This window comes from Nesoenas mayeri, assembly GCF_963082525.1.
Source record: "Nesoenas mayeri genome assembly, chromosome: 16".
Taxonomy (NCBI): Eukaryota; Metazoa; Chordata; class Aves; order Columbiformes; family Columbidae; genus Nesoenas; species Nesoenas mayeri.
In genome coordinates, this window is record NC_137562.1 from 13,478,823 (window position 1) to 13,506,764 (window position 27,942).

Genomic DNA, 27,942 nt, shown 5'->3' on the forward strand with positions numbered 1-27,942 from the left:
TTTTTCTTACGAATACTTCCAGAGGACAGAGAGACAGACATTTTACAGGTCTCCATATTCAGCTCTTTCTCTGATCCTTTAAGAGAAAACAAGAAAATGCAAATTGAATGTTTTTAGTAAGTGCCACCGCTGCGCTCAGCAACGGCTCAGAGCTGCTCCCTGCCCCAAGGAGCTTCCGCTCTACAAGACAGTGACACAAAGGTGCGTGGTGACAACGAGGAAGGTGACAGGGTTTGTCACGTCCCTGGGGCCACACGTGGAGACTGGTGCGTGGTTTAGCGCTGGCAGTCAGTGCGCAGACACCAAACAGCCCACACATCGCACACGACACAACATGTTCTCTCTGCGGGTGTTTGGAAGGGAGAAGGTGAAGGAGTTTTCAAGGCAGTCCTGCGAGGAGGAAACCACTTCTGCTATGGAGAAATGTTTGCCTATTTACATACGTTTTCTTAAACAAAATAAAATCAGTTATGCCAAAAACACATTCATCAAATCAGTTGCCTTATAAAAGTAAAATTTGCAAACAAACAATGTATTTCTAAAATAAATATCAACAGCATTGGAAAAAATAAATACATGTATCCAAGCTATCTTGTTAAAACACAAAAAGGTACAGTTCTTATTGAAAAGTAGCCATGGAGACCTGATTAAAGCAGCAACTGTTCAGAAAGTCCTTCTCTTACAGTTACACATGAACAAGAGTCCCAAGCAGCAAAGAATAGATTCTTAATTAAAGAAATCTATAGGAATGTGTTCCTCATAGGGAAGTACAGAACATTTTCATCTTTGCTGAATGACAGAGGCTAAAAACCAATGTTCTGTGATATACCCCTGCTGAAATTTTCTGGTATTTCCAAGTAGTGAGAGGCTAACATCCTTTTTTTTGTTAGGAAATAAAAAGGCCCCATTTGTGAGTTTAATTGATTGTGAACATATGTCTACAGTTCCCCGGCTGAACAAAAAATTCATCCTTCTTTCAAACACTGAGCTCCTCTTCCTCCCCCTCCCCAAACAGCAGCTCTCACCTATGGGAACAAGACATTTTAATGCAACGCTTCCTACAGAAGGAGCGTTAGAGCACAGGGAGACTTTACTGCTTGAGAGCACAAGCTGCACCAGTTCGGGATGGTCCAACATCAACTCAACGTTTCCATGGCAGCCCCTTGCATTCCAAGGGCTGGTTCACCGCCCTGAGCCCCTCGCCAGGACTCAGTCCCGGTTTGGGTGGCAATGGTCACAGTGCTCTGGGTGATGGGACGCAGGGTACTCCGCTCCCCACTCTCATAAGGCAGCCAAATCACTCCAGGAAACCACATTCCTTCTTGAAGGTTTCAGTTGTTTTGTAGTCCTGTATGTCCTCTTCCTTTTTAAATTATTTTTCTACCTATTTAAAAGGAGCATCATGCCCAGATTAACAACAGTGGTCAAGTAGGCAAAGAATAAAATTGGCCACAATGCAAGCTCTACCTAGGTTTACAGTGTACTGGTCATGCATAAGCCCCTACAGATCCTGGCAGGCATTTAAACATTTACGTTGATATAAGATCAAATTGCTAATGAACTGACTGCTGAATGGACTGTAGCCAGCTTGAGATCACTGCTAGGTTCTGCATCTGGCGTCACAGGACTTAGGTCATGTCAAATCACTGGTCATCTACTTTAGCTCTTTTTGCTTTCAAGGAAAGATGCTGCAAGAAAAGAAGAGAAAAATGGCTTAGCACATAACGCCATTAGAAAAACGTTCAACTAGAATGCTTTCAGTCTTTAATTCCAAATTAAACACATTCTTATCCAAATATCGAAGACCACCCTTCCCAAGCTCTGCTGGTTACTGATATAGCTAAAATAAACCTATGAAATAAAAAAACCATGTGCATCCCAGAGTGATGTTCTGGCTTGGTGTAAAATATCATCATCTAGCACTTCTGTACCAACTGCAAGCAGAGGAACAACTTCCCACTGGAAGCAGTTTGCCAGTGTGTAAAAATGCACAGAAAGGTACATGTGCTCCCAACTATACATCTGCACAGACAAAGGTGTATGTACATGAAACACAATATTATAACTAATATATTAACCCTGCAGCTGTAGCTGCATTGGACCTTCGAACCTCCACGATCTTAAAGAAAAAGGCCTATGGAAATGTGGAATGAAAACATGAAGTCCTACAAAATTTGGAATGAGACATAACTGACTGAGACCACAATTGAGCCGTAGAAGAAAGTCTTTTAACACATAATCCTGTTCAATTGCAATTTGTTTTTCACATGATACAGGAATAAAAATCATCATAATCTCTTATTAGCACAAAGAAGTGTCCTTCAGTAGAAAAAGGGTCTGAATGTCTATACACGGCATATGTGTGTCTTGCAATGGTTTGCTTGTTCAAAATTTACATGTATAATTCAAATAAGAATATTTCTAATTTTTAAACATTTTATAAAGACATCTAAACCTTTTGCTTGTTAAGGATAACTGACCAAACTGGAAAGAATAATCTTCCTCAAAACCAGCACTATCCTCCAGAGCTTCTATTGATTTCAGGATGAAAGCAACACTCAGGCCATACAAAGTATGAAGAGACACAAAATCAAAACAATGGCAATGGTAAAAATCAGGTTGTGATGTAATTTAACAGCCTATCTACAACAGTAGTAGCACTAGCATGAAAAACGTGTTCTCTCAGTCAGGTAGGTAGGACTATTTGAGACAAGTCGCCTTCAGCTAGAAAAAGCAACTCAAGTTTTGCCTGAACAAGTCACTGAGTCACATTCCTTTACGTAGGTGGTGTTGGGGAAAACCTCAGCCCAAACTTGAGCCCGTGGAGAGGCCCAGATCATAATGTTACAACATGTAAAGATGTGAGTCAAAAGGACTAATTACTGCAGGAGCAGGTTGGATACAGCTGGAATATTGGCTCACCTCCTTTTTACACCGTACTTGCAGGATGTCTAACAGCAGCTAAAGACTCCAGGGTCTACCCGTTGGGGTTGTTACTGCCTTTTGTCAAACACGTTATACATAAAAAGGCCTGAAATATTCAGCTGCTTAGTAAGTGCATTTATATACGTTAAGCATCCGGATAACAGAGATGAATTATCCAAGCTCAACATAAAAACCAACCCTCTCCAGTCAACTACATGGACAAACGCCAACGCTGCTGTGCACTGTCACTTCAGAGCTATGTCCTAAGGTGCTTCGTGCACCCCAGTGTTTTTCCTTTTCCAAAAACCCCAGGAAATGAAAGAAAACTAACAGTAGATTCTCCGAAAAGCAGATGGATAAATCGGAAGAAGCCGTTTTTGCAACAGGGCTGCTCACACGCACGGACAGATCTCTTGTTTTGCATAGGTCTGATACGCGAGCGCATTTTTTCACTCGGTATTTTGGAAATACTTCACTGAATATAAAGCTCAATAGTTATTAATCTCCCATGGGAAATTCGCATGCAAGATCAATTTGGTAATCTTGTCTGTACAGTATTTATATACAACACGGTAACAACACCTCCAGCATAACTAACATGTAGATAATATTTAATACCAAGCCAGTTCTCAGAATGGTCAGTGAGTAAGTCTAGATTGAGGGACTCACATGGGACAGAGTTGATAAAGGATGGTGGCAAGCACTAAAAAACACTTGTGAAGAAAAGTGTGTGTGTGTATCACACACAACAAAATTTGCTGCACAAATAGCAGCTGTTCTTTGCCATTTCAAGTCTGAGCAGATCAGAGGGGATTTTTTTGCAGTAAGCACAATTAATGCTCAAAAAAGGGCTCAAGATTTGCACAAACATTTGCAAAGCATGCAAAAAATCCTGTAAAACTATTGTGCAACGTATGACCACTGCCTAGCTATAGTGCTACGTCCTTGTAAGCATCTATATTCAAGTGCAAAATGGTTTAAGGCTTCATTTACCAAGATACACTATTTGGTAACTTTGAGATCATGTCTGTTGGCTGGATAATAGGGCAAAAAGCTTTCATGCATCAACTTATTATCCTCTTTCTTTGTAATAAAACCACTACAATGAACAAAATCAAATTCATTTTTGTACCATTAAGTAGGCGACAAAACAAACACTTAAAAAGTACAGATGCAAGAGCTGCTAATACAGCAATGGTACCGTTTGGACTTTATGCCGATTCCGTACCGTTCCTTGTTGGTAAAAATGAGGTGCCAGTTCCAAGAGCCACGCGGATTCAACGGCAGTCACATCTCTCATGTAATATTTAGCAGTCTGTATGACTTCATTGTAGACTACCCTAGGAGAAAGACAAGAAATAAAAGGTGTTTGCTACAAAGCAACGCGGGAGAGAGATTAACAGCATATTTAGGTGGTTTTATATACATTCTGTCAGAGGCAGTACTTATGGAGTGACCTCTGGTTGTTTGGAGTACTCTACGTTAAGACAACCGTTAGACTGCCATTAAAAACACCTTCGCATGCTACCAGGACATATGGATGCAAGGTAAAAAAGAAAGAATATTTCTTATAATGAGACCAAGGGGGACGCAAAACAGATACTTTGGAAGAGAGTTGGTCTGTGATACCACGAGGAAAGATGTTTAAAGCACTGCAACAGTGGATCCATAACAAGTAGGGCACAAATCACAGCACGACTATCGCTGGTGCCTGTCTGCAGACAAGCAAGGTAAGGACTAGAGGAAGAAAGCGGCTTTAACTACCACCAGAACGTATCTTAGAAAGAGATTCAGAAACAAACAGCCATGTGGACTCAGTCCCTGACGCCAGCATGAACGAGTTCCCAGCATGTGCAACCTATTGCTGGAGTCACCGGACGGTAGGGAAAGTCATTTTTACCACGGAAGCGCAAGCCCACGCACGGAAGGGTTAGTCACCAAAACCGTAAATCAGTATCTGCCTTCTCTAGACATCAGAGCTGCACACCCACAAGGTTTGTGGTCTCTCATTAATTGGTATTTTGTTCTCAAAAGCAAAGAGAGAAGAGTCTGAAATGTTCTTTACTGCTTGAATGCAGACTGAGACATATGAGCTATATAACTAAAGAGAAATCTGAGGAAAACAAACAAGAATGAGAACACATTTTATATACAGCCGTAACAGATACAGAATTGAAGCCTTCAGTATAGGACGCGTGCCCAGGCAGCAGCAGCACTGAGACTGGGGTAACTGATGTAATTGATGGCTCAGTTCCAATCAGTTACACTCCAGCAAACTCTACCTGACAGGTGTAGGAGCCCAGTTTCAAAGATAAGAGATGACATGGGCCAAATTTATCCTTCAAAGTCTCAGCAACAGGCAAAGGACAAGAGTCCAAATACTTCAGGTTGCTTGTGCTGACCCAGGAGTTAGAAACAGATTTATAATTGTTACCTGGCACCTCTGACACACAAGTGGAATTGTAATATCCCAGCTAGTGTAAAAGTACAACCACTTCTTTACTTTTTGCTAGACAGCCATCGCTTCTCTTGGACTTTTTACATCATATATTTGACATGTATTTCCCCTCCCAGCAAGCCATTTGCAATTACTGCAGCACCTGTTCGACAGGACAATTAGTTTATAAGCTTAATAAGTCAGTTAATGCTAGTTCTATCTAGGTAGAGAGCACTCAGAACAACCTGCAGTGCAAAATGTGGTGCCCATTTAAAAAGGGCCACCTGACTCTGCTTTCCAACTTTTGCATGTTTTTTTCACAGTTAACATCACTATTTCCCTGATTTATTTGGATACTGCTTACAAAAAGATGCAAAACAACCACCAACTGAATTCTCTCTGTGGGAACCATAACCTTCTACATCCATTCCTCTTCATCCATTCATGAAAATGTCTGGATGCTGAGAATGTCTTGTGAAGATCACAGAGCAAGCGAAAGCAGCTTTAACTCACCAGCGCGGAGGTTTCTCTGCGTACAACACTGAAGTGGGGTGGATATGAAGTTCATGGTCGTCACGGATAGTCCTTGAAAGCAAGACACTATTTCAGACTCTGTTTATCGCTTAACATTTGGTTCCTTCCATCCCCAGTAAGCACGTTTTAAAAAAGGAAACAATGAAAGAGCTGGAGCAACTTAAGAACATCTGCACTTAATTTCAGAGGAAACCAGGCTCAAGCCTTGGCCAAAGGAAGAAATTCTAATTTAATAGCCTAAAAGCCTACATTAAATGGAAAAGTAGTGTTTCAGGCTTTTATTGGGTATACCAGGAGTGCTACAACAGAGACACTGTACTTGCTTGTATTAACGCAAGCTCATTACTGTCAGTAACAGCTTCCCACTATTGATAACTCTAATTATTTATATTTGCCAAAGAGAAGAGAGAAATAGTGAAGCAGTCTGAGGATACAACACTTCAAATATTTAGTAAACCAAATGCTATGTTTCTTATTGTAGGTGTCTAGAGAAGCATGTTTGTTGATTATACATAGATGTAACCAGTCAAAGAAGCTTTTAAACTAAGCAACAGTTGTAATGAAGATACATGTATTTACCTGTAGGCTCCAGTTGAGTGGAATTTGGCTGCATTAGCGAAGAATCCAGAAACTATGCATCTCAAAACAGGATCTGGATCACCTGAAGAAAAGAATTTTTATGTAAAACGAGTCAACGGAACAGCAAAAATCCCTAAAATAACACTTATTCATCTCCGACAACTTTCCGCAGCGCATCAGGCGTTGACAGCAAAGCAAAATTATATACATAAAAAACTACTGTTGCCACTTGGTGTCTCCATGAAGACAGCTGGAAATCAGACCGACTGACCACATCATTTTGAACACACTAGAAAAATATCTTTATGACAAGTCGAAAGAGTGAACAAGGTGACCTATTTATGACTCTTTTGGTAAGTCTGTCTATTACATATATAATCAGTGGTGATAATATCTTACTGGAAAACTTGGTACTGAAAACCGGACTAAATGTTAATTGTAAAAACAGGCTAAATTGCTCTTCTGCAGTCATTTTTAGGAAAAAAAAAACCCTGGTTTTAATTAACACTATTTTTAGGCCAGGGAGAAAATACTCCAAGTGTTACAGGCAAAGCAGGAAGCAGACTGACAATCTGGAGAATACCTTCAATACCTGCATTGAACAACAGGTTAAAACAAATATTCACCTTCACTGGACTTCTTTGGCACTTTAAAGCGGACAAGAAGCTTTTTCAGCTGCTCTCTTACAACAGAAGCTCTAACAAGCCCTTTGTAGTTGAGGAAGTGCTCCTGACACCATTGAGAGCTCTTGCTGTGCTGTACAGCGAGAAGAACAGAACAAATTACAATTAAACACCATCAGTAAAACAAACCCAAATTTCTTGGTTTTCTTCTGTATTCATTGTGGTTTTCCCTGAAAATCACCTATATACAGAGCAACTAACAAGGGTACATAACACCAGTAACTCCAAAACACGTTTCAAACATCTAAATAGCAGCAGAACAGATGCCATGGGTTATTCTCATACAGATGTGCTTCATTTCCTGTGGTGAAAGAACATCAGCCGTTCCATTCTCACGCACAAAAGTATCATATCATAAACTAGCCTGTTTTCAATCTCAAACTGCAAACAACCTTTTCTCTACGCTGTTTTCACTGGTCTTCTCTGCGCAAAGATCTATTTCTCCAGAAGCCAGCACTTATTCCAACAGCGTCTGTGTTTCGCTGTTGCTAAGAGAATTAGGCAGATATAAAATGGGTAAATTCCAGTTGATGCCTGAGCGATTGCTTTGGGGTTGGGTAGGGGGAAGTAATCTTTCAAACACCTGAGTGGTTATACTGCTTCAACTCAACGCTGTTGCAAATATATGATTTCCGAAGTGCCTTATACCAGCAAAATATTGATCTCCTGAACAGGTATAGCACTTCAAAACTATTCAATAAAACCTCAGCTTATAGAAAAGAAAAGCGTTGAGATGGGTGTTAAACCTTAGGGTAACTACATAAGGTCACTGAAAAGGAGGATATGATGATCAATGAGGCAATTTAAAATAAAAACAGACTGCTAGATTTAGATGCAGTTTATAAGCAGCGAAACTCGGATACATCTATAGAAAAGATGAGAGAATATGAATTTTAGTTGGAATTCAGGTGCTTTTTTTTCCTTTCAAAAATCCCACTGTCCCTAAAATTACAGGTCTCTACCCAGAAGATTTCTGTGCTGTACCCAAACCACATTCTTTCTATTCCCTGTTCAAAAGAACTACAGAAGGTCTGTGGCAAAACATGACCAGAATATCTCTAAAAGCAGAATTATCACTTAATAGACTGGGTAAGTCCTCAGCTTTGAGGATGCTACACCCAGAACTTCCAGGATCTGAAGTGAGGACCCCAAGTGTTTGTGACGCCAGCAAATCCACACACCCTTGAACTGACTTACTTTGACAAAGGCTTCATAAACGTTAAGCATGGTGAGATGGTCACCTTCCTCCACAGCAAACTTTCTGTGTTGCCTGGCCTGCAGAAGAAGTAGATTTTTATAAGCAGACTGATTTTTGCACAAATGATGTTCAATACACTCCGTTCCCATATATAGTAGTTCCTGTAGGCAGCGGCAATATTTTACTAGCCCACCTATATTCACGACCACTTCCAAAACTGAGATTAGAAAAGTGAACTGAAAATGAACCCCTAAAATTCAGGAGGGGGATGCATTAAACAAGGCTTCCGCTACCTATTAAGAATTTGCTACATCCTAATACTTTCTTTTTGGTTCCTCTTAAAAGGAAGTGGTGTTTGGGGAGGGTATTTTATTTGGACAAACCCTTACACTGACCAATATGGGTTTAAAACCTTTCATGTTTCTGGTCCTCAGAAGGTGTCTTTTAACACCAGTAAAGGACTCCAAGGTTCCCACTGTTACTTAGTTTCTTCTTTTATCTGTAATCAATAGGTACAATTCAAGACCTTGCTTCATTTTCATACAAACTTGCAGTCTGTAACAGGTATCGATAAAATACTTGGTGTAAACCCAGAAATGTGGAACAAACAAAGGAAACAAGACCGGACTGGACTTACAGCCTGAGCTTTTTGATTTGGAGGGATCAGAAAAATGTTTTGAATCTGCATCATGGCAGCAATTGTCAAAATCTCCTGGGAGCAGCCAAAATTGCCTGAGGAATAAGTAGAGAAATTCAATAAAGGAAAACTTTCATTCAACTTACCCCATATACAATAAAAGCAAAAGAAGCAGAATATATTTTTATAGTATATACAAACTCCTGGATTTTTTTGGAACAACAGTGGATGTTTTTAATGGAAAACTTAACAGACAAATGGGTTGAACTTACTGGAGTGTTAAATGTGTTAGTGTTATTATTTATTAGAGAGGTCCATGAATTTAACCAATTATTTTCACTAAACACCATATCAAGATGAAGCACAGAGTTTGTTTCAAGCATAGCAAGTGTCCAATACTACACTAGAAGGACAAGAGGCAATGTCCTCTACTCATCACAAGACTATGAAGAAAACCTGATTTGTTTTTCTCCTACCTGATTCCAGCAGCATCTTTGCAAACATGGGATTCAAAGGAAACTCCGCTATTCTCATCCCAAGAGGCTCTGTTAATCGGCAGTGCATGTCCAAACCTGCAGCATATTAATAAATGTAGCTGTGATACAGGCAAAACAGCACAGAAAGTCTTCTTTAAGAACACCATGTGTACTAAAGAGCAGAAGTACGAGCTAAAAGATAACAAAGGCACCTGAGAGCTGTTGAATGTATATTAACTTAGCTTAAAGGTACTCCTTAAGATCTGTTTAATCTCTCATGGATAACTGGTTTTGGGGGGTTTGTTTTTTGGTTGGTATTTTTCAAACATATTTGAACAAAAGTTTCTTCATTTTGACCAATCTCCATCGCTACTCCCAAGGATTTAGAAAACCTGCCATCGAAGTCAATGCAATGGTCAGAGTGCCTATTAGTTGTTAGACTTCTGCATCTCCTTTTTAAGCATTTAGAAACATCTTTATTCCTGGGGATGGGAAGCAGAAGGAGTCCTGATCAGAATAAAAAAGGGCATAATCATGGGACAGGCTGAACTGTAGCAACAGGCGGCACTGCTGCTGGGGTACGGTGGCATTTTTCTGAGTCACATCTGCTTAGTTCATGGACAAAAATGACTTAACGTCAATGCAATCTAAACTAAAGATGTACAGCTGATGGAGATTCCAGTTTATTCTGCCTTGTGCGTCAATAACTAAACTGTCAGCAGCGTTCTAGCCATAATCTTTCCACTGGAGATGGTTCGAGCGCTCGCTTTGCAATGCCCAGTTACCACTAAGCAACCCTGCGTGTTTCCCATTTTAGTTGTATGGCTTCGGTCAAACACCTGCAGGAAGGTTTCCCCATGCGAACCAGCGGGTCATGTTCCAATGCAGAGCGCTACGCTGAAATTTTAGGGAACAATTTAAATGGAAAAGCATCTCATTTATAAGAAAATACAGGAAATAGAAATAAAAAACAAACAAACAAATCAGACACAAGAAACAATAAGAAGAGCTTGCTAAGAATGTCAGGAAAGAGTGAGAACTGAACAAGAAAACTGCAAGTTAGCCAAGTTGTATGAGGTACAACGAGGAGAAAAGCTGCACAAAGGGACTAACAAGGGCCCAATACCAGGACTTTGGGGCATCGAGTGTTGCATAAATAACCAGAGCAGAGTGGACTGAGGAAACATAACTGGCCCACGCATCATATAAACATATCATTTGCCAAACAGCGTGGCAGCAAAAAACCACAGTGGTGCTTCATTTCCACAGAGAAAAGCAAAACCGCAAATCAAGTGAAGGAAGGAGATCTGTAACTCATGGCAGCACATTGGAAACCACAGGTCCCTCCGTCAAGTGTTGACTTTCCTCCATTATTTGATATGCTATCATCTCCCTTGTTATGGCAACGCAGTAACTCACTCACCACACCCCTGCTCTGCTCAACACATCTCATAAAATGTCACAATATTTCCCTCAGAAATAGGTACAAATGGCAGCTTATGTGAAATGATGAAGTAATATATTTAAACACAAAGTCACAGAAACTGCAAAAAAATAAGGTACTATAGCTTTCAGTGGAATAGTGCAATATGAGACATTTAAGCATTACCACAATTAATAGCTTAGAATATGCTGTCTTTCATCTACAGAAAGATAACTGTGTTCCTAAGTAGCAAAAGGGAGAAATTACCATCTTTTTAACTTTCTGCAGGCTCATCAAGCCAAAATCTTTCAGCTTCTGCTGAATCCTACAAATCTCAATGCAATTTCGCATGGAGAGAGATATACATATGTAGCTTGTGCACAGATGTCTTTGTAGCAGTAAGCCTGAATATACGCAAAAAGCCTGCAATGGATATTAGGTAAAAGCTTCCTTGAAATAATCTTGGAAGCAAGACTGTATCCATATACACCCAGGAAACTGGAGATCTTAGACGAAGGTACTGCAAAGATTCTCATTGAACGTGCTCAGGAGAGATTATTCAAGTGCCGTGGCACTGAAGTTTGAAGTAACAACCACTAGTATGTGACAGGCTGAGAGATTAAAACACTACTTCAAACTTAGGTGGAGTGGTTGTTTCTGAAAGATGCCAATTTACAAACAAACCTTCAACAAAATCTTGGATGTGAAATAAAGCTAAAAATAAAGCCACTTGCGACTTGCTTATTTACCTCACAAGCCATGCTTAGAAACAATAAACTCCAGCTCAGACTTTCAAAGGGGCATCAAAGGAGAAGGCTGAGAAGAGATGCTCCTGATGTAATCAGCTTGCACCACTGTAAAAATAATCAGTCTAAAAACAGCCGTGTGTTTACTCAACAGAACTATCTCAACCTTAAGCGCGTCTGCTCCGCACGAGTTCTGTGTTGGCACTGCATTGGCACAACAGGGTCCTGACCCTAAACTGCACATTTGCATTTTATTGCAGTGCAAATTATGAAATACATGTTCATACTTGCATAAGAGAAATGAAAACCTTACTGCACCTGCAAACGCTTGGGCAGCTTCGTCTCTGCAACTTATATAAAATCTCCATAATAAACCACCTGAAACCTTAAACTTCAGCAAAAATTGAAGAGCGAATCCGTGTATCGCACACATTTCTTAAACCCCGACATCAGCATTTCTCTGCTTTCCTACAAAAGCTGGGCAGCCAAGAGAGGAACAGCTCTGGACTTTGCTGTGAGGCTACCACGAGCAGAACGCTTTTGCCAAGACAGCAAACAGCTAATCAGCGAGTTTATTGACCTTTCCTCTCCACTTCCCTAAGGCGGTTTTGGCTGTGAATTCATCCTTGCAACACGCTTCTGAGCCAGTGTGAAGGTCCTCGTTCCAAGCTGGAATCGGCTGCCAAGAACTAAGTATGTGAAGTGAAACCCTCCTTTGCAAGATGGAACAGAATCAGCACAGAGCGAAATCCTGGCCAAGCAGAGTTACAGCTCCACAGGAGTCAGGGGAGCGCAGACTGACCCAGGTTACAACATGGCACTTGTAAGCGCTGTAAAAACAGCCAAAAACCTCTGGAAGCTTCCAAAACTTACACAATCTCCTTTACGCTACCCTCTTCCTCATGTTTACCTTATGGAGCAGATTATTGTTAACTTTGAATTAACTAGAAACACTGAGTTCAAGTCAGAGTTTCATTTTGATTACTTGTTCTTGTGTCAAGTTTCTGTTTTAAGTGTGTTGCATTCAAAGAGATTAAACAGCTGTCAATATAAACCCCGAAACAACAATAATGTAACTCACTCACCACAACAAAAAGGGATTGAAAATTGTGTATAAAAATATTACTACAGTGTGCTTGGAGTGTTAGAGGTAAGTGACAGCAGCATAATGGATAAAACCAAAATGAGCACATTTAGAATCATAGAATATCTCAAGCTGGAAGACACCCATAAGGACAATCAAGTCCAACTCGCTGCTCCTCGTAGAACTACCTAAAACTAAACCATATGACTAAGAACGTTGTTCAGACTCTACTGAATATAAGAACAAGCTGTGATTAGCCATTCAGACAGCACAATAAAAAATATTCTATTAAGTAGCTAAACAATCGAAAAGTACTTTGAATTATGCTCTCAGGGTCTTTTAGGCTAGCTGTTTCTTCTTTCATTAGAAATTTGTGCGTACCTGTTCATCTGTCCATGATATTTTTTTCATAACTCCTGTAACATAACTCTAAATAAAGCAAAGCATGATGTTCTTACCTCCTAAAGCATACAGCAGTTCTAGAGCTTGCACCATGGACTGTGCAGGAGGTGGCTGTGAATTAAAGACATGCCTTGTTTAACGTTATCATTATAGAACACGCAAGTTTTCATAAAAATCCTTAGATCTTCCTTTTTCACAACTACCTACCTACCTTTTGACTTACCCTAAACGAAAAGAAGAGCTCTCGGGCTCTCCCTGTTACCCTTGCACTGATGACACTCTCAAGACCCAAGCCCAAAAGGCTGCACTTGCTTTGTCCAACGGTGATGCCAGCTGTGACCAGAACAACTACTTAACTACCTCTTCTAATGCTGCCACGCTTGTTTTTCACATCAATACAAGAGTAGCTAGAAACTTGACAGTAAGCAAATCTACAAATTGGTACTGCTCTTTTTAACAAGATGGACAAGCAGAGCTTTAGTTCTGTAGGTAACATTTTTTCCCCTTTTTCTTCATAAATTCAGTGCAAAGGGACTACAGTTACAGTTTTGCTGAATCTCAGAGTTTGCCTTTCTAGGCCTTGCTCAGCTTCTCAACACTTCTAACAGCAAACTCTAGAACAAAATCACTGTTTTTAAGTTGTCACACATACCACTTGCACCAGCTGAATCCCCAAAACATAGTTTGCTGCCTGACAGCGGGCCACGAGTTACGCTTTCCCAATTAACAGGGTGATGGCGACTGGTTAGTGGTTCTGTGGGTTATCAACAAGTGATCTTTATTCATGGTAAAGAAAGACGAAAGACTTTACAGCCCAGGACTCACCGAAAGGAAGGGGAACCTGAGCACGTTGTCGATTCCCAGAGCCTTGAGCTGCAGGATGACGGGAGCGAGGTTACTGCGCTGCATCTCGGGGACAGTGGACTTGGGCAGCTTCTCAAAGTCCTCCTCTGCAGGGGGAAAAACAAAGCGATTTGGGGCTGAGCTTCAACTCCCACTCTGGGCACTCAACACGATAGTCACACCCATTGCAAGTTTAAGTTATTGAGAAATCAAGAAATCAAGAGCATAACAAGATAAACTTATTAGGAGACTCGACAGAGCTGCATTAACATTACAGGTTTGCAATTGCCGACAACCTCGTAGCACCTATTCAGCTCAAAGTGTGTATGCTTCTTTGAAGGATTCAGTGGCCAATGCTTGGCATATATGAACAATATATTTCTAAATAAGTCAGAGGAATAATGAAGGGAAATTTCTATCTCTCACCGAGAGAAAAAAAAGACACCTTTGCTCTTCTTCATCTAATGCTAAAACCACTGTAAAACAAAACACAATTCACACCAGCAAGTTCACCTTCCCTACACATCAAATTACTGACCTGTATAAAGCCTGTAACATTTGCCAGAGCGGTTCCGTCCTGCGCGCCCTGCTCTCTGATTAGCCGAGGCTTTAGATACCGGGACCACCACAAGGCATTCGATGGCTGTTTTGGGGTTATAGGCCCGAAGCTTCACAAAACCACAATCAATAACGTATGCAATTCCGTGGATTGTGATGGAGGTCTCAGCAATGTTGGTGGCTACTATCACCTATGGATACAGACACAACGAGGACACTGTGAACTCCTCAATCTTAATTACATGATGGGGCCCCAGCATTAGTGCACCAGGACTCTGTACAAGCCACGGGAAAGATCTCAGGTGTGACAGTTCCAGCAGACACGCTCTGGAATTCAAAAGGATACAGAACCTGCAGCAGAAAGAGCTCGTCAGCTTGAAATAAGTCCAGATTTACAGCTTCACAGTCACTTTGTTGTTCAAATTTATTCTCTCTTCATAGCAGAACTTGGGAATGTTTGCAGAGAAAACCACTGGCAGTGTTCGCAAAGAAAAACACTGACTGTAAATCAAATGTTCTTATGTAGTGAACTAAAAAGATGTTTTTTCTGCTTCTCAGTTATATCAAACTGCTACTTGTAACACTGGAATGGGGCGGAGAGAGAAGAGGAACAGAGTTTATTATGCGTTCCATGTTCAGTATTCCTGCAGAGATATATACATATCCTAAAATATTGGAAAATAATTGTTCCCAGATGACAGAGGGAAAATTAATCCTTATTTCACCTGAAATTAAAAAAGTACATCTTGGAAGTTCATTACAGAGTCACAGAACGGTTGGGGTTGGAAGGGACCTCTGGAGATCATCTAGTCCAACCCATTGACTAATGTCATATCCTGGAGAGAACTATTTATACTCAACATTCTCCAACACTGGATGAACATTTTTACTTTTGAGACTCCAGCAGGCACAAGAATCATAACAAGTCACCCCTGTGTACTTCTGTCTGCTTATCTCAGCCCCCAAACAGGCTCTGCCTAAGTAGAAAGCACTAATCATAACCAATTATACAGATCTGTGACATTAACTATGCGAACAAGACTCGCAGAAGTTAAACCAAAACTTTTTTCTAATAAAATCAAGCAAGCTTTAACTTGTTTCTTAGGTGAAATTACGGCACTTAATGCACTCAGTCACTATTTTTTCCATTACTGGTGGAAAACAGCCACTGACAAGTCACAAAAAAATAGACAGATAAAAGTAGAAGACTTCAGAGTACAAGAAGCTGCAAGTGGATGTAGCCAAATATAAGGCTGTACTCTTAAAAATTGAGAAGCTGATGAGGTGGACAGGAGTTTGAATGACAGGTCTAGGACTGATCAAAGATGAAAACAGAACCCAGGGAATGTGTTCTTGGTTCACAGTCTGAAAACTGATGGGCAGCGTTAGGAGATGCAGAAAGTCTCCCTTAGAAGTGTCTGCAAGAGTTTCATGATGTGAACCTGATACATTCAACCTGTATAACGCAGTCACCCTTCTGGGTGGTAGAAATTGAGATATTTGCAACAGCCTTACCTTCCGGACACTGTGAGAAACCCTCTCAAACACTTTCATTTGGTCAGGAGAAGGCAGCCCCGCATACATGGGGAGAACACGGAGATGCTTTTTCATTCCGGTGCGGGAAAGGGCCCGAGCCTGTTCTATGAGCATTGAAACAACAGTCTCCACTTCCTCCTAGAGCCAGAGCAAGACGGGGGATAGAATGAGCGGGGTTTCACTTTACTATCACATAGATGTCACCTACATACAAAAAAAAAGCATAAATATAATCCCAATATAATTTTAGTTGTTCAAACTCCAGGATGTTTTGACTAGATCTCCCAATTTGGTCATATTCTTATATAATTTGCTCTTCATACTAAATACAGATGTATGTTCATCGCTATTTGAGACAATGTCACAAATAGGTGAGAAAAGTCACAAAGGAAGGACTGAGCAAAATTCGGGATGAAGCAGGAGTGTTTTCCCATGTGTATCAACTTGTGAGAGCAAAACGGGAAGCAAATCTATTTTGACTGTGTAGAATGCAGCGAGTCTTGATCAGGAATGACACAGTAACAGTATTAAAAGCTATTGCTCCACTCCACATTTGATCTCTGATCAACTATGGCACCTCACTCTCAAAAAACACAGACAACAACGTTCAGACGTCACCTTGTCAGATAACAAATTCACTCTTTCAAAGTCGAACTAAGAATAGGGATGAAGAATTTATTCTGAAACTCTGCCAGATGTTATTGATGCTGTTCAAGGTAGCTCCTCACTGGAGCCACTCTTCGTGGCTGCAAAGTATGCTCACAGGCATCAATAGTAAATTTTTATCTCACAGTAATTTGTTTTTCTGTCAAAGACTTTCGATATTAAGCCTAACAAATGTAAATTCCATTTACCTTAACGATTAATGATGATTCACTGTCAACTTTGGAGGTGTGACTAGCATGAAAAAATAAATCACACACTGTTCCACTTATTAACAAGGCCAACAGCATACAGCATGAAATGAGAAAAGCTGTCATATATTACTAGCTTGGACAAATCAAGACTGTAATTACATTTTTCTAAAAGTCCTTCATACTAGTCTAATTCTGCTCCCATCAATGCAGAAATATTTGTCATGTTTAAAGACATTTAAGTAAGTACAGCTAAGGAAGGCAGGAGTCTGAGGCGGCTTCACAAATTCCACAATACAGCACTTTAAAGCAAAAAATCCCACAAAACGAGCCCAACAATTGCTTATGTCTGTACCTGGCCAGTTAAAAATGCCAGTATATCACCGTCGTTCTCCATCTGGTGAATTTTCATTGCAGTTTCCACAGTCGATTTTATATAGTCTGGAACAGGACTACGGGGAGAGAAAATACCACAGACATCAGGAGAGAAATAGGTACAGACTCCTCGCTTCCACAAAGCAAAGAGAGAACCAGCTTTCGGACACTATATGTCAGCCATGCCACATTTAGTTCATCATGCATCCTTGGGAATCAGTCTTCAGCAATGAATTGGTTTGCTTTACGCTACAGTGAGCTTAAAAACATGTCCGCTGCTATAAGCAATATCCAAATGTTTCCCGAATTGAATGTCACATTTCTGTACCATTGGCTGGGGAATTTTTGAGTTCCAACCTAGACAAAGTGATACCACAGTTGCATGGTCACCGCTAATGGGATCAAACACACCTCTGTATGTAGAAGATGTCCACTGGAAACGTTCTCCCCTCGACTGTGAGGATCACACTGGTATCCTTGCTGGGGTCACCGGTATCGTTTTGATTAAAGTAATCCCTGAATTTCTACATTAAAATAAAAAACACTTTAAGTTTGATACTTGAAAGACTTGTAGGAGAAACCTAGAGACATGAAGAAGTTAAATTACTACTACTTAGACGTTTTCTTCCTATATTTGACAGTTCCAACCTAAAAATGTTGAAGTTTGATTTCATTACCTTCTCTTCTGTGTGGTTTCAGGTATTTAGCACAAATACAGCCTTGCATGTTTATTACTTTGAGAAGCAAAGATTGTAAAGAGGTAACAAAATCAGTTAGATCAGCTGATACAGTTGCCAAAAGCAGATATATAAACATTTTATTGGATTTATAACATCTGTAAACTATTTGAAACGTGTGATTGCTTGCGGAGCAGAAGGTTGAGAAGACACACAAAGTAAAGGTAAAACTGGTTTTGTTTTCTGCTATTTGGGGTTTTTTGTTTTGATTTTGTATTTTTTGCTTTGTCATTTTGTTTGTTTTTTTTAAATCCCACACTACTAGAACTAGGAGGTCCTTAATGAAACCGGCGTGTTTAAAAGAGATTATATAAAGTACTTCATTATACGGCAGGTGGCAAACTTCTAAAATTTTCTCTCCCATGATGTCCTGGAGACTTTGAGCTCCATCAAGCAGATTCAAAGATAAATGAACAAACAGCAGGTCCATAAACGCACACTAGAAGGACACAGCAGGAATGTGCTGTCTAATAGCTCCATTACAACCACTGCAGATGCTGAAGCAGCTCCAAGAAAACGAGCCCACAGCAGGTGGACGGGCTCATATCCTCCCCCTAAACAGCATCTCCTATTGCTGCGGCTACGGACAGAACATGGGGCTGGATGAACCACTGTGCTGATCTAGGAGAGCATCTCTTCTGCTCCTACTCAAAATTAAATTAATGACGTTTTTAGTGAGTTATATAAGTTTCCACCAGCCACAAGTCAATTGGGGAATTAGTAAGATCTCACTGAAATTAAATCCACTCATTTCACATTTATTTACTGGTCTATGGTTGTCTCAGGTTATTGCTATCAGAAAAGCAGAGCTCAAGCAATGTCTCTTGCTGGAACAGATTAAGCCAAGGGAATATGTTTTTACACAATGCCAATAAGAGGAAAAAAGGCATAAATATTAAAAAAGCAGATTAACATTTAAATTCACTTCCAAAAAAGTTTGCCAATACAAAGTGAAAACCAAATCTGTAAGCCGTACCTCTGCATCCAAGGTGGCTGAAGCCACGATCAGTCGAAGATCTCCACGCTTCTTTTGGACCTAGGAGAGAGACCAAGAACATCCAGAGTAAAAAGACTAGAACAAGATTTTAGAGCATCCAGGTTACCAGTCACTTCTCTTTAAAAAATCCTCTGAAACTGCAAGACAGCTGATGAACTGAAGGACCCACATCGCTCCACAGATCTAACAACCTGATGATTGGAGTTTTACATACTCATTTTAAGGGCATTTAGTCTGTAATTATTACATCTTACTCTTAATTACTGGTGGGAGTGAGATCTTTTGTAGGTTGAAAGTCAACAATCCCCTAGCAGATCACTTCAACCATCAGCAGCAGAATGAAAAATACCCTTTTGCTAATATCACCTAAGCAGAAACTTCAGCATCAGGGAGAGGAAACAGAGGATCCTGAGTGTCAGATATCTAAAGTGAATAGTTGGGTATGTACAATAGGCTACAGGATAAACGAGGAACTAGAGAAAACCGTCTCTTAAATGAGTTCACTAATCAACCACCAGGATCAGAAGTTTAATGGAAGAGATGAAGATGAAAACAGTTAAAGAGAACATTAAAAAAAAATCACCTTTTTTAGTAAGCCAATGGCAATATCTGTATACAGAGTCCGTTCATGGGCTTCATCCAGCATCAGGACACTGCAAATAAAGCAGAAAGATAAGATTTCAGAAATGCTTTGACTGCCACTAGAATCAGTGTCTTCCCATCTTCTAGAAATATAATTATTTGAAATCTGCCGCTGGGCCATTACCATTTACATCCACTTAGAACACCGTAAAACCTAAAAACAGCACAGCGACGAAGCAGGGAGGAAAACGTAGATAACATCACGTGTGATAAAATCCCACTGTTCATGATTCAGGTTAGCTTTTGGAAAGGGGTGGAAGAGAAAAGCACTATAGTTACTGTACTGCACAGCTTTTCTGAATGCCAGAATAGCCCCTGTTTGTTGTTGATTTTTGTTTTGATTTGATCAGCATCAGAAAGAAAAAGTGAATTTAAAACTAGCAAATGAAACGATTCAGACTCCATGAGGCCCATTTACTTTTTGTTCCACAGCAGCAGCACCCTATTCTGCTGGGTTTGTTGTTGCAACAATCAATCGATTTCCTAACAGTCTTTACCACATACACAAGTCAAAGGCCTAAAACGATTTTTATCTCTTTTGGTATTCAATTTATAACACACACCTCAGTTGCTTACCAAATTACACTTCAGCAAGCATTCACTCCATGTTTCCTTACCTGTATCTTGTCAATAAAGGATCAGCCATCATCTCCCTCACCAGCATACCATCAGTTAGAAACTAAAAGTGAATGCAAAGGAAAATGTAAAAACACCCCTAGCAGGTAGCCTTCATTACCCATGTGTTTTTCAGATGATTTTCTAGGCTTTTGTCTAAATTCTTCCTTGCCTTTAATTTTCTAATGACCATTAAATTGATCTGTTTTCAGCTATGGAAGCCAAATATGTATTTCTGAGCGCTAGCCCAGGGATAAGCAGAGCGACTACTTTGTAATTAGTATTGAGTTTTTAAAAATTACTTATTTTTGTATTTTAAAAGATCACAGATTAGGAGCACTGGAACATGGCAATAGAAGCTTCTTCACTCTTGCCTGTCAAACAGCTAAATCTGCTCTGCCAATAACGTCCTGCGTGTCAATCCAGTCTTGACCCTCTCAAAGAGGCTACTTGATATCTATCACACACTTTAGATCAGAACACAAACCTTAACATTTCAACAAAATGCAACAGTTTGAGTGCTTTCTTCCTACAGGCCAGGGGAAAGCCACCAGGAGCTTGACACTGGATTTTGGCTGTAGCCTCCAACTGTGCAAGAACTGGTATGCAAGGTCAAAATCTCCTAATTTCCACTCCCCTACCCCCCAAAAAAAAATTCAGCTGCATTTAATCAACAAATATCTCAATTTCTTTCACTTTAAAAGGGCTACTAGCCTCAGAAGAAAAATAAAAAAGTACATCTTCTCATTCATCATCATTGCTCTTCTAGACTAAAGCAAACTCGTCAGTACACAACACAGGCAACACTAATATTGCTCACAGCTGCACAGCTTGTTATTTAATCCACATCAAATGACTCTCAACTAGCCTACTCATTTTGTGTTTTATCTGCACTTTTAATCCAAATCTATTTTTAGGGTGGTGAGGATACTTCAGCTGTGATTCACTGCAGCCTTCCACTCTGACTTTGAGTGAAATATCAGGTCACAGTACCACTGCACCAATATGTGGCCATAACTGCCTTGAAAATCTCCTTTAGTTTTAAAATCGTGGCTGCCAGACTAGCAGAGCAGAATGTACTTCTTTTAATAAGGGCTGAGTAGCCACAGCCATTTCAAGCACATTTTTGGGGTACCCAGCTGGAAGACTGAAATGCTATCTATTCTCATTAGCGAGCATCACAAGCTTTCATTAATTTTGCAAAAGTACTTGAGGAGTTTCAGTTAAGCCTTTCAGAATAATCACATGCTGTTCAAGCTTCACCTTAATTCTTGTAGCCTGTGGATCCGTGCAGTCATCAAAGCGAATACAATATCCAACTTCATGACCCAACACTGCACCTCTTTCATCAGCAACTCGGCCTGCAACCTGAGAAGAGAGATTCGATAAACAAGAGACAGCTCACGGCACACTTCTGCATTGTATCCTCATTCTGTCTGTAGTAAACCAGCATCAAATGAGGAACAGATCTAGTGCTTCCAAAGAATTATTTGTTCCTGTTCAAACACAAAATTCTGTTTGACATAACAACATGGACGGAACATACAAGTGGTAAATACTTTTAAAATGTTTTAGCCTAACTTACTGAATGTTTCACACTGTTTCCCCTCAGGAAAGCTACCGAGGTACCTTTCTGTGACAAGTACTCTGGCAAACCTACAGAGACAGCCACTGAACCAGCCACAACTCATTCCCAAAAGGGGAATGAGTGCAGTATACAGCATGCAGGAAGATGTTATTAGTTAAGCTGATCTGTCCCTCAAATCACTCAGACTTTTTTTTAAATTGTTACTGTACTTTTCATAATACAGAATCTTCTATGCAGAAAACAGACAGAGAACTGGCAGAATAAGCAAAAGCAGCAACAATTTTTGGACAGTATTACCCTGCACCAGCTTGAAGCCAATAGCTCCCTTAGCTAAAGCCTTGAGTTATTCAGACTTATTCTACAGAACATTAGGCATTATCAGGCCATGGTTTCAGTGAACTACAAAGACATGTAACAGCTAAAGACACAACTCCAAAATACATACATTAGTCCATGCAGAATTCCAAAAGGAAGCGACTTTCAGTCATTTGAGTGACACTAAACCACACTGACAGGCAGTGAACTCATGATTTCACTTGGAATCTCATCACTCCATCACTTTCAGCACAAGCATTCAGGATAATTGTCAGTCTGGGTAATGCGAGCAGAAGTTCAGGAATTTCTAAACTATGCCTTATGCCTCTGCAACTACCTCTCCGCACTTCTGACAACTCGCATCGTCCAGATGAGAAAGCAGATAAGCACGTCGGTTAAAATAAAATATCACTTTCAGTTCAAGACAAAGCAATAAATCATCAACTGTCTCTCTCATTTCTCCGCAACAGCCATACAGTGCAGGCAGTGCGCAACAACATCCTCGAAGAAAAATCCTCCGGTAAAAATCCTAAGCCCTAGTTTAGTAATCTTTTTATTTTAGGCTTAAAAATAATGTGTTAAGACATGAAAGAGAAAAGAGAAAAAATCACTGCAGCGTACACAACATGTGTAGAACCGTGCAATGTCAGCTGGATGTCCTGTGAAGGAGAAGAGGGAGGACACTGCAGGCACAGGATGCAGATCACCGCTAGTGACGGTTTCCTTCAGCGCGTTGGATCCGCTCAAAGAACACGGGATGAGATGAAACAGCACGTTGTGCGGCTGCTTGTCTACTACATTTTTACCAGAGGCATAAGCTGATTCATTGCAGATACAGTTTAATACATTATAAAGAACAAGTAAAATGAGGGTTACAAAGAGGCACCTCAGCTTTCTGTACAAAAAGAATCTGCAGCAGAAACTTCAGCCCAGAGTCAGTGTTTGGCAGCAGTTATGAAGACAAGGAGCTTTCTGTGCAGACTATAACCAAAGAGTACCAGTTGTTACCCTTGGCATCTCCTCTCCTTCCTCTCACAATACATCCAGCTGATGTTACGTTCTCCTGCACATATCTGAAAAGATTTCTCATGATAAAATTGTTCCTTCTTTCCCCCAACACTCTTACAAGGGGAAACAAACAAAAAAACCCATCATCTCACAACAACAACAAAAATACAGAAAAACTATTCAAAAAAAACTATGCATGAATTGCTAAAAAGAGCAATTTTCTTCCACTGGCTCTGTTGCTGTACACGGTTTCCATCACTACTTTGTGGAAGAAGTTAAGGGTCACGCATGCATAGTTCCAGTCCACAGTCAATCACAGCTCAACGTCGTGCAGCCCTCGCTCCTGCACATAGTTCTGCTGACAACACCCAATTCTATTTCAAAGCCTCTTCATCTGCAATTCTGGACTTGGAATATTTGGCAAGACCTACTAATCAGGTTGAATTCAGCATATAGTACCAGCAATTCTGTGAGGAAGATAAGCGGAAATGTCTATTCATTCAGGAGCTCGTGCAGTTGTGATTCCTGCTATTCAGCAAAACCTGCTAATAAACTGGAGGTTTTAACGAGGACAAACCGGGGAAATTTGGACATGGAGAAACTCACTGAAACAGCAGCAACCCGACGAGGCTGTGTCACTCCGACAACTCTTCCCTCGGCTGTCCAGCCAGCTTCCGCCAGGTACTGCGAACAAATAGTGTGGGTAAGAAATTAATTGGTCATGCGGTGATTACAGCAAGGTGTCAGTTCTCCGCACCACGGGCTTTTTCCTGGTTCTGCACTAACTGATGCAAGACCTTGGGCAAATCAGTTTCTTAGAGGTTTTGTGCATTGTTAATTCCACCATTAAAACTACCGCAGTACAATACCTACTTCCTGAGCACATAAGCTTTCCGAAAGCATCTAAGAGCAGTTCTTTGGGTCTCAAGTATTTCGAACTACTACATTTTTTCCTCTTTTTTCCTTTATTTTATAACACCTTTAAGAAAAAAAGCTGAACAGCAGCAGTCCTGCATGCTTGCACTGAAGCAGATGACATTCATCATTAGTCTGTGACTTTTTAAACTAAAATTAAGAACTAACCTTGAACCTTTTTTCCTTCTTAAAAACATATTCTCAACAAGATTTTAAACAGTATTCTGATGGAGTAACAAACACCTACTGTAGCACAATGACTACTATTTGTAGCAGCATAAACTTGTGTGGTCCTTTCCTGTAGTCGAATAAGGTTTTATATTACAGATCTAGCAGCTCCTCCTATCCAATATGAAGCCTTGTATTTCTCTCCTTTTGGTCACACACATGAGCACAAGCGAATTCCATCCTCCCGCTTCTGGGTTGCTAGTTTAATGTTTCATGGAGAATCCCCTGATTTCACTAAGTTAAACAGACACTTACTTGTGGAATCTGTGTTGATTTCCCACAACCTGTTTCCCCAACAATCACCAGAGTTTGATAGTTCTCCACTAGATAAAGTATGTGATTTCTTAGCTGAAAGAGAACATATAAGTATCAAAACCAGATGTGTACAAAAATAAGAAAATAATTTAAATTACAATATTTACATATCTAACAGACACAGTAAATTCCTTTCACATGGAGTTTACTGCCAAAAGCTAAACAGTTCTTTAAAATCTATAAATGACATGTACAAGATATAATAATTAACATAAACCTACAAAGCCTGTAAAACTGTCAGTAGCAGTTGTCAAACAGGACAATCAATTCCAACAAATACAGAGAGCAAGGTCATAAAAATTATTGGGTTTTGCTGTAAAGTGATTCTATACTACTCCTTCAAAGACAGACATAAGAGCCAGACATCACGCAACAGATTTAAGATATCAAAAAGAACTTCTGTACCTTAAAAACAGGCAGCTTTTGTCTTTGTTGTTCAATAGAAAGGGAGGCATAAGGATTATAGATGACGGTTACGCCACTACTCTCAGCAGGACTCTGTCTCTCCTCTGAGACACTGGCACCAGGACCTTCCGTGCCTATATGACATAATTAATTTTAATTGGAAGAACACATTTCTGCATAGTGTATCACAATACAGGCAAAATAAATATGTTCCTTATAAGGAGGAATCACGAGTAGCAGCTTATATCAAAAGACTAAGAGTAAACATGCAGAAATTATTTCAAACAAAATATGTGTCTGCTGCTGGTCAAGGAAAAATAAATATCTAATGTAAGTATTTGAATTTTTAAAAGATAGCAAAGGACACAAAAAGCATATAGGAAAAATATACAGCAAGATCTCAGGAACTTTCTTCTTCTTTGCAATTGTTCAGATATATGTCCAATATCCTTCTCAGAAGTACGTCCATGGGTTTTAAGGCAGCCAGTCAGATGTAACAGAACTTCCCTTGACTAGTATCAACTGTATAAATGTCCAACCGTACCCATTTACGAGATATGTCACTCACTTCAGATCTGAATTTACCTCAGTAACAGAAACTTGATTTATTCCTGCTGCACGTTACCATAAAACTCCCAACAACCAAAAGTGCTGAATCATGCAAGTGAACTAGAAACAAAAACTCATCTCAATAACAGAATGTAACATCTCCAGCTGCAGATTCAACTGGGAAACTCTGAGAGCAAGAGGAGGATTCACCTGTTTTGTAGGATTGGCTCGTTTAGGCTTTTAACTTTTTCCACTGTTTAAAACCAGTTAGTCCCTATTCAAAGCTGCCAAGCAAGTTTTATAGCAAATTGATCCAATTTTAAGAACGATTAGCAATGATTCCAATAACTACTCACTCCCCAGGACAGATGTGGAAGTTAAGAATCAGGGACTTGAATATCTGGATCTTAACAAATCAACAGAGTTAACAGATATTGCTTCTCATGACCCACTGATTTTCCTTCATTTTCTAGGTGTTTTTATTTATTTTTTTTAATACTCTACTGTCAACATATTACCCCACATATATATACATATTGTATGTGCACACATATTATTGTAATATTCAAATGATTAAGAACCTGTTTGCTAAACTAATCTTGACTCCGGAACAGCTTTGCAAACCGCAGCATACCACAACATGGTGATCAGCTAAAAAATAAATAAATAAAAATACTAAACTCAGACCCACCAAGCTTCCCTTTGGAACAATCAAATGGGAAGGTAACAACCCAAAGCCTGAGGGAACAATCACATAGTCACAGCCTCACAGCCCAGCAGAGGCTGGAAGGAGCCTCTGGAGACCTTCTAGTCCCTGCTCTGGATTACCACAGGGTCACCTACACCCGGCTGCTCAAGTCTGAGACCCCAAAACAAGCCTGACTGCTTGTTCCAGAATCTGATCACTCCCACGGTGGGAAAGGTTCTTCTCATATTTCAGCTGGTTTTCTCATATTTCAGCTTGTGCCTGTTGCCTCTTGCACTGTCAGGAGGCACCAACAAGAAGCATCTGGCTCCATATTCTTTAAACTCTCCTACCAGGTATTTATATACATTGAAAAGATCCCCCTGAGACTCCTCCAGACTGCACAGTCCCAGCTCTCTCAGCCTCCCCTTGCACACCACATAATCCAATCTCTCCCTTATCCTTGTGCCCCTTCACTTTGTGCTCCTGCTTCAGGGAGTCCATGTCTTCCCGGTGCTGGGGAGCTCCCGATACAGCCTCCCCAGTGCCAAGGGGGGATCATGTCCCTCAGCCTCACCGCAATGCTCCTCACATAGCCTGGGATGCCGGTGACCTTCTCTGCTCCCCTGGATGAGCAGCAGAAACACAGAATCACAGAATGTCGGGATTGGAATGGACCTCAAAAGATCTTCTAGTCCAATCCCCCCATGGAGCAGGAACACCCAGATGAGGTTACACAGGAAGGTGTCCAGGCGGGTTGGAATGTCTGCACAGAAGGAGACTCCACAACCCCCCTGGGCAGCCTGGGCCAGGCTCTGCCACCCTCACCATGAAGAAGTTTCTTCTCATATTTAAGTGGAACCTTTTGTGTTCCGGTTTGCATCCACTGCCCCTTATCCTACCATTGATTGTCACCGAGAAGAGACCGGCTCCATCCTCATGACACTCATCCTTTACATATTCATAAACATTAATGTGGTCACAGAATCATTTTGGTTGGAAAAGACCTTCAAGATCACCGAGTTCAACCACAACCTGACTCTAGCACTAACGCATGTCCTTGAGAACCTCACCTCCACGTCTTTTAAACCCCTCCCGGGATGGTGACTCCAGCACGTCCCTGGGCAGCCTGTTCTGATACCTGACATCAATTTCCAAGAAGAAATCTTTCCCAATATCCAACCTAAACCTCCTGCCACTGGCTGCCCGGGAGCAGCAAGAAGGTCTCCCCTCAGCCTCCTTTTCTCCAGGGTGAACAGGGATACCCGGCGTTTCTCTCCCTCGGGGCAGCACTTCGCCCCTTTGTCAAACTTACTGGGGTTCCCCCGGGGGGCAGCACCCCCACCCGAGGGCGGATCCGGTCTCCACCCCCCGGTACCGCGGCACGTTTCTCCGCTCCACCCGGGGTCTCAAATCCGTGTGACACCCGACAGCGGCCGGGGCCAGGCCGGGCCCGCCGCAGACAGCCCGGGAAGGCGCTCTCGCTCTCACACCCGCCGCCCCGGGACCGCGACCCCCGCGCCCCCTCACCCGGCTTCCAAAACTTCACCGGTCCCACGGGCGCCGCCATCTTGGGGTGAGAGGGCAAGCGGAAGCGGTGGCGGGGCCCACGTGACGCGGGGTTGCCATGGTGACCGGAGCGGGCCCGCGGGT

At 41.0% G+C, this 27,942-nt stretch overlaps 1 protein-coding gene across 2 annotated transcripts; it reads right to left on the bottom strand.

The window, feature by feature from the left end:
• DHX35 (DEAH-box helicase 35) lies at window positions 1-27,904 on the bottom strand. Of its 2 annotated transcripts, none has more exons than XM_080354878.1 (22): window positions 27,820-27,904; window positions 25,056-25,189; window positions 24,591-24,683; window positions 23,799-23,876; window positions 21,545-21,649; window positions 20,284-20,345; window positions 19,608-19,677; window positions 19,004-19,063; window positions 17,702-17,814; window positions 17,271-17,367; window positions 16,041-16,199; window positions 14,506-14,716; window positions 13,950-14,074; window positions 13,181-13,235; window positions 9,470-9,565; window positions 8,994-9,088; window positions 8,356-8,433; window positions 7,102-7,231; window positions 6,476-6,557; window positions 5,876-5,947; window positions 4,154-4,265; window positions 1-1,688 (listed from the first exon to the last, which is right to left on the bottom strand). In XM_080354878.1, exons 1-22 carry the CDS (start codon window positions 27,857-27,859, stop codon window positions 1,644-1,646), a joined length of 2,112 nt encoding a protein of 703 aa, XP_080211004.1. In that variant the 5' UTR covers window positions 27,860-27,904; the 3' UTR covers window positions 1-1,643. The 2 variants fall into 2 exon arrangements, with proteins under 2 accessions (XP_080211004.1, XP_080211003.1); XM_080354877.1 differs by having other exon boundaries at window positions 4,127-4,265.
• Window positions 27,905-27,942: the final 38 nt, after the last annotated feature.

Excerpts from the sequence above, each read along its gene's own strand:
- DHX35 (XM_080354877.1), bottom strand. The coding sequence starts at position 27,859 with ATGGCGGCGCCCGTGGGACCGGTGAAGTTTTGGAAGCCGG. Across the intron at positions 17,815-19,003 it reads CAGCCACCTTGGATGCAGAG|AAATTCAGGGATTACTTTAA; the intron begins GTACGGCTTACA and ends ATTTTAATGTAG. Across the intron at positions 7,232-8,355 it reads TTTATGAAGCCTTTGTCAAA|CACAGCAAGAGCTCTCAATG; the intron begins GTAAGTCAGTTC and ends CTCGCTGTACAG.